Source organism: Polyodon spathula, unplaced genomic scaffold (genome assembly GCF_017654505.1).
Source record: "Polyodon spathula isolate WHYD16114869_AA unplaced genomic scaffold, ASM1765450v1 scaffolds_3069, whole genome shotgun sequence".
Classification (NCBI taxonomy): Eukaryota; Metazoa; Chordata; class Actinopteri; order Acipenseriformes; family Polyodontidae; genus Polyodon; species Polyodon spathula.
Window position 1 is genome coordinate 1,778 of NW_024474533.1, and position 7,732 is coordinate 9,509.

At 38.3% G+C, this 7,732-nt stretch overlaps 1 protein-coding gene across 1 annotated transcript; it reads right to left on the reverse strand.

The window, feature by feature from the left end:
- Window positions 1-333: 333 nt before the first annotated feature.
- LOC121311265 (obscurin-like) lies at window positions 334-4,176 on the reverse strand (the record flags this gene model as incomplete). The annotated part of the gene is made up of 6 exons (XM_041243894.1): window positions 4,033-4,176; window positions 3,913-3,948; window positions 2,938-3,252; window positions 1,954-2,262; window positions 1,246-1,281; window positions 334-378 (listed from the first exon to the last, which is right to left on the reverse strand). Coding segments are annotated over exons 1-6 (790 nt in total), but the record flags the coding sequence as incomplete, so codon positions are not given.
- Between the last annotated feature and the right edge of the window lie 3,556 nt (window positions 4,177-7,732).

Below are 7,732 nucleotides of genomic sequence, written 5' to 3' on the forward strand. Positions count from 1 at the left end.
AACATTACAGTGTGCACCACAGTGACGTCAGCATTGTTGGTTTTTGAGCAGGTACACCAGACGCACAATAATCACGCTTTACAGAAAGCCTAGTTTTTGGAGTTGGTTTAATCTGGTATGAAATTGTCCATGTGTAGCAGCAATAGTCTGAGCTGTGACCATTCTGATTCAAGTATAATTGCTGATACAGTATAGAAATCAATTAATGTCCTTATTATTAAAAAGGTTAAGAACTTACTTTGCTTTCAAAAACTTGGGACAACTTTAAAAAGTGATTTTAAAAAGTTCAAGTAAACTTGTATGTATATAAAAAAAAAAAAGTTGCACACTTGCCTGTCCCATCTGTGTGTTGGGTCTTGTTTGGAGTTGTCATTTCTCCTGTGGGAACATAAGCAACAACGTGTAGCAAATTATCACCATTAAGCTAAAAAGGAGGCCAGCTGTTTAATAACATTATTAATTTAGACCAATATTAACTTGATGATAGTGCGTTCTTTGTAATGCTTTGGATAGTGGGAGATATCAGCACCGATCCTATAATGTATAAACTTGATCTTCTTAAAAAGGGTTTCAATGAATCAAGCACGGGGAAACATCAGAGGCAGTTTGCATGAATTAAAATGGATCACAATCTGTCTTGAAGATGTCTTCATTTCTATTCATAGCTAATATTGCTCTTCTATTGTAACCTTGTTGTGGTTCAGGGGCAGGAGCAGGAGCTGGGACTCCTCCCACTGTCAAGCAGCTAGCTGTGTAAACCCTGTTCACCCCCCTTGTTTCCTTCTCTTAGTCACGCCACCTCTGCAACTGTGTTCTATCTGTGGGCAAGCGAAGCTCGCTTCCCAGCCTTGGAGTTCTGGCAGCTTCAGACTCCCTTCAGCTTCAGCCTGCTCTCCACTGAGACAGGATGTGTGTGTGTGTGTGGGGGGGGGGGGGGATACACTGATATGTTCAGTCACAAGCACAATCACACACTCTCGTTCCCTCAGTTTCTCCTCTAGGGGTAAACGAAGCTCGTGCCCCAGCCTTGGAGCTGACAGTGCTGGCCTCACCTCAGAGAGGACGGCTCTCCACTGAGACAGAGGGAGAGATAATCTACCTCCTCCCAACCTTCTCTCCCATTGGTTACCTCCAAGGCAATCATTTTAATTGTGAAATTGACACAGTTTTAACTATTTTGATTTACTTAGATTGAAAGATTTAGATCAGAAAACTGAATTGAAAACCAAACAAAAAGAGACTTGCCTGTCAGTTTCTGTTGGGATGGAGCTGTCATATATTCTGTGGAGATATAAACAACACCAATGAGAAACTAAAGCTGAGGTGGCAGTTTCTCTTGTAAATAATTCACACCAACAATTATTACACTGAGGGATTCTGATGACCTCTGCAGATTCATGAACTGCATGGGAATTGATCTTTGCCACATTTCATTGCAGTTTAATGTTTAATTGAAACTACTTGAGAGACAAAATAGTTAACATGTCATCAAGCAGACAAACAATAAAGGAGATTCAGTTCTATCCTCCCTCCCCATACCAGCTTTATAATATATCATAGACTAATTAATGCTGGTCTTTGCAGTGCTGTACAGCACACATCAAAACAACTAAATAAATACAAAACTATTGGTAAATTACAGCAATGAATAATATGAGAAGGCTCATTATGTTTTCTTTTAAGGCTTTGCTGTGCTATTTCACTTACTAGAGTCCATGTGCCCCATTCGTTTTTCTTATTTTAATCTTTACCATTGTCCTATAGCCCAGCCCGGGACATTTCTTGTTTAATCTTTCTCAGAATTACTGTAAAGAAGACTCACAGGCACCATTACAGATGTTGTTTTTCACAGTCCCCTCATCTGATGATTGAAAGATGGAGGCTGTATGTACCAGAGTTTAGATCAATTGAATCGACCCCACTGTGTCACAAAGTACTCAGCTCAGTCCTTACCTGCCACATGAAGGTAGACTGGCCGACTGCGTTTGCTGTTTGCTGAGTTCACAGGCTTCTCTTTCCCGTACACACAGGTGTAGCTTCCAGTATCATTCCTCTTAATTTTCTTAATGGAAAACTTGGCAACTGGCATGCCTTTGGGATTGGGCTGTGAATCGACACGGCTTACATCTTTATATAGATGGAAATATCCTTCTTTTCCTGTTACATCTCTGAGTTCAGCTGGTACCATACATTGAAATAATACATCCATTCCTTCCATTGCACTAGGTTTGTCTAGCTGAAGGATGAACTGATCGTTCGACTCTGAAAATACAGTTGAAGTTAAAAATATGCCTTCAGAACATACCTAAAAATATTCAATAACAAACAATAAACTCTTACTAACCCAAACCCTGATCATATTTTTGGTTTGATCATAATCTGTACCATATTAAAAACATCTTATCTAGTCTTCTGTTTGAATTTATTTTTAAATTATAGCTGATGATAAATCAGTAATAACAATTTGAATAGAAGATTCAGAGATAGCTGTTTTATACATTCTCACATAATTACAAGACTGAACTTTATTCAGACTATAACAGCAAGCATTCAATCATCTTAGCATAGTTCAGATTAGTGGGATCTTGTGCATGGGAAATTTAGTTTAAATATTTTAATACAATATTTTAAGACTAATTAAAAAAAAAAAAACTATTATTAATATTTTAAATACAATTTCTAAAATAATTTCAAGATTAATCAATTGACTGAAGGATCAGTCTATTTATATATCAAGTTTGTTTGAAGATTTTGGCTCTAAAAATATTTGTTACAAAAACGCATTTTTTTCCTAATCTACCTATTTAAGAACAAACCAAGCAATTTAAAATGTGATTTTCTTTTCTTTTTTTTTTTTTTTTTAATAATAAATCAGTTAATTTCCTTCACAAAAAAGTTTCATCCAGGTGTTTCATCATTGTTTGGTTTTGTACTTACCTCTTACATTGAGATGAACTGAAGAGCCATGGCTGATGTTTTGCACATCTCCTGGATTCTCATTCCCATACATGCAGGTATAGTTTCCAGCGTCATTCTTTCTGATGTCTTGTTTTGTAAATGTGACAGCTCCCATTCCTCCGGGCTCAGGCTGTGAGCTGATCTTCTCTCTGTTTTTATATAAATGGAACCAATTCCTCCCCTTGTTCTCTGCTTGTTCTCCGTGCACAGCTGATATCACACATCTGAATTCAATGGTCTCCCCTTCCACTGCAGTCGTTTTGCTAATTTTAATTATTGCTGTGCGAAGTGCCTCTGTAAAAATGTAATTAAAAATGACAAATGAGAGAGCACAATCTGTTAAGCAATTAAGAACACATGGACACTTATTGAAGTGAGATTAAACTTTCTTTATAGACATTTGACATTCTGTGTATATAAATGTTCTAAACATGACGTTTTTGAATATTGAATAAGATCGTTTGATTTCTGAAAATGCCACTTTTCTGTGTTCATGTGATTTGGAACATTCAATAACCAGGAGAATCAGTTTATCAGTTTGCCATTGCATAAAAAAGCCATCTTCGCAAATGCTACTAAATGTCATTCATTTTATAAGCACATGTGTATGGCATGTGGTTATTTGAAACTGGCCCTAGCTCAAGCATTTTGGAATAGTAACAGTGATGTTATTTGGAAGAAAAACACAAGGGTGCAATTTACAAAGCCCTGTACTCCAGAACTATCATTGGCACCACTTCCTTCTGAAACGAGAAAGACACCCATTAATGTGAGGAAACTAGAAACAAACAACATGAGGATACCTAAGAATTGAATTCCTGAATTTCAGGTTGAGTAACTTCATGGTGTGTGTGTTTATTCTTTCAGCAATAATGGTTCTAAGATTCATTTCTAATGTAATCAAGCATTAAATCATTGTATCTTATTATGTGAGCGTGTCAGAGACACACATACCTGTGGAAACCAGCAGCACGTCTCCAAGAGCAAAAACTGAAAAACAAATTCATCATTTTACAAAGAAGAAAAGCAGCATTTCAAATGTACTCAAATACTTATTAAAGAAATAATACTTACACAGCATGATTGAATGAATACTCCAAGGCATACTGGGAAGCTGCCCCATTAATTTCTGAAACTACCAGTATGAAGTTCCTCTGCTTGTAAAACAGCTAAACATGCCAGTGAGAATGATTAGATTGATGCAGTAATGCACATGCGACAGCACCCTCCCTCACTGAACAAGTGTTTCCGTTACACATGGAAAAGATCAAGAGCAATACAGAATTGGTGTTGGTCCTTCAAAGCCTCTCATTGTCGCCATCTAAAGACCAGGTGATTTAACCCCATCCCTGCCACACTATGCTGATTGGCACTGTAATTATGTGTAAGTGCACCTGTATTTAATAAGAAACTACAACATCAATACAGAGTAATCAGAGACATTTCATATCTACAAAATAGTGCTGCACAGGTGCTAACAAAAACAAGAAAGCACAAGCATATATCACCAATCTTAGCATCTCTTCACTGGTTACCGGTTAAATACAGAACTGATTACAAGATTTTGCTGCTTACTTTCAAGTCTTTACATGGCTTGGGTCCAGCTTACTTGAAGGCTATGCTTTGTCACAATGTGTTCCAGCGTAATGTACGATCTGCTAATAGTGCCAAACTAATTGTGCCGAAGAGACAAGGCTGCACACGATGGCCGATCGGGTCTTTTGGTCTGTGGCCCCTCACCTCTGTAATGATTTGCCGGGACATTTGAAGCACTGTGAGGCTATTGAGGCTTTTAAATCTGGTCTAAAGACTTATTTTACTGATTGGCTTTTTTGCAGTTTGTGTTGTTTTAACAGGTGTTCATTGTTTTTATTTTATGTGTAAAGCGCTTTGAGATAACTAATGAAAGGCACTATACAAAATAAATGTATTATTATAAAGTGTTACCAAGATTTGACATGGTGTTGGATCCCTTTTATAATTCCTATACTGTATAACTGTAATGGACTTCCAAAACATCATTATGCTCTATAGCGGGGTGGCCAACCCTGGTCCTGGAGAGCTGCAGGGTCTTTTGGTTTTCGTTCCACCTGAGTTCTTAATTACTTAACTGAGAAGAATTATTAAAGAATTAAAGAATTATTTTCTTAATTGGTCAACGCTAACATTTCTTCCAGGTCTTCAGCTGTTGATGACTTAAAGGTACCCAGAAGGCCTGCAGGATTGTTGCTGTCCAGGACCAGGGTTGGCCCCTCCTGCTGTACAGTGTGAGCAAAAATGATTGAGTTCACAGAACAACTATAAGGAGTGTTTCAGTTTGTACACAGAATACTGGAGGACACTTCAGTGGCTGAATGCGCCCTATGTTAAATAGTATGGGGTTTCAAAGTGCTAACAGATTGAGTCAAGGCGTGCTGGAGCCTGTGTCTAGAAGAGCAAAGTGCTGGAGTGAGATGGTGACCAGTATTATGTTTCTCAGAGTAGTAGAATACACAGTGGTTTATGAGAGGAAGTGCTGACTCATGCAGTCTGCAACAGCACAGTTTCTTGGCTTTTAGAGAGACATAAATTAAACCAGCTGCACTGTACTGGATAGAGGGATTAAGAATGTTGGTTTACAGCAAGTACTGACTTTGATTAACTGGAGAACGACTTTAACAGACCATGGAGAATATTCAACTGATCAGAACAGCAGTGGATTTAAATACCAGCACTATCAAAAAATGAATAAAGGGTAACAGAGCATCTGAGTGTCTTTTACTTCTTATTATGTGTGTATAAATATTTAAATGAGTAAGACTCATGTTCCTAATGATTTAAATTGGTGGCATCGAGGGTGGTGGCATGGAGTTGCCTGCTGATTAGATCAATTCAATAGATCTTCATGAGCCTTATTTTAGCCACACACCAAGCTCCTTTTCTTTAATGAGAACAAGACACAACCATTCTATGGAGCCCGGAAAACAGGATCGAGGCTTTTCATACAAGTGCAGCACTATGCAATAAATCAACAGTCAGCATGCAGGCTGAGGGCTCCAGCACTAACACTGTGTAATAAATCAACAGTCAGCATCGCCCAGCCTGGAAATCTTTATTTTTGTAACTGTGTTTTTCAACAGTCAGTGTTTAAATCCCTTTGTTTTGGCCCTTGTGCCCTTTTATTTTTGTGTTTATTTATAATAAAAGTATATTTTTTTGAACTGCAGTCTGTCTCTGGGCCTCTATCTACTCGCCAGCCTGTCACAGAGTGTTTCAGTTTGTACACAGAATACTGGAGGACACTTCAGTGGCTGAATGCTCCCTGCTGTTAAATAGTATATCTCAAAGTGCTAACAGATTGAATCAAGGCGTGCTGGAGCCTGTGTCTAGAAGAGCAAAGTGCTGGAGTGAGATGGTGACCAGTATTATGTTTCTCAGAATAGTAGAATACACAGTGGCTTATGGGAGGAAGTGCTGACTCATGCAGTCTGCAACAGCACAGGTTCTTGGCTTTTAGAGAGACATAAATTAAACCAGCTGCACTGTACTGGATAGAGGGATTAAGAATGTTGGTTTACAGTAAGTACTGACTTTGATTAACTGGAGAACGACTTTAACAGTCCATGGAGAATTTTCAACTGATCAGAACAGCAGTGGATTTAAATACCAGCACTATCAAAAAATGAATAAAGGGAAACAGAGCATGTCAGTGTCTTTTAGTTCTTATTATGTGTGTATAAATATTAAAATGAGTAAGATTAATGTTTTTAATGATTTAAATGGTGGTGGCATCGAGATCCACAGCTGATTAGGTCAATTCAATAGATCTTCATGAGCCTTATTTTAGCCACACACCAAGCTCCTTTTCTTTAATGAGAACAAGACACAACCATTCTATGGAGCCCGGAAAACAGGATAGATGCTTTTCATGCAAGTGCAGCACTATGTAATAAATCAACAGTCAGCATGCAGGCTGAGATCCAGCACTAACACTGTGTAATAAATCAACAGTCAGCATGCAGGCTGAGCTCCAGCACTAACACTGTGTAATAAATCAACAGTCAGCATGCAGGCTGAGCTCCAGCACTAACACTGTGTAATAAATCAACAGTCAGCATGCAGGCTGAGCTCCAGCACTAACACTGTGTAATAAATCAACAGTCAGCATGCAGGCTGAGCTCCAGCACTAACACTGTGTAATAAATCAACAGTCAGCATGCAGGCTGAGCTCCAGCACTAACACTGTGTAATAAATCAACAGTCAGCATGCAGGCTGAGCTCCAGCACTAACACTGTGTAATAAATCAACAGTCAGCATGCAGGCTGAGCTCCAGCACTAACACTGTGTAATAAATCAACAGTCAGCATGCAGGCTGAGCTCCAGCACTAACACTGTGTAATAAATCAACAGTCAGCATGCAGGCTGAGCTCCAGCACTAACACTGTGTAATAAATCAACAGTCAGCATGCAGGCTGAGCTCCAGCACTAACACTGTGGCAGCCAATCAACAGTTATTTATGAGCTTGTGGGTAAAAACTGATTCCTCCCCAAACTTAATTCAAAGTAAAGAAATTGCATAACAGCAGTAAAAGAGTGAAACATAGATATTCACCTTCACTTATTATAAATCATTGAAACAAAAGCTTTGAAAACTACAACAAAATGTCAACAGGAATACAATTGCAATTTTATTTATTTAAAATAATTTATAAGGGACTTTTAAACATTAGCATTTAATACAGCTTCGCAATTTACAAATCAATCCTAACCCTCTGATGTTAGCTGTGCCACAAT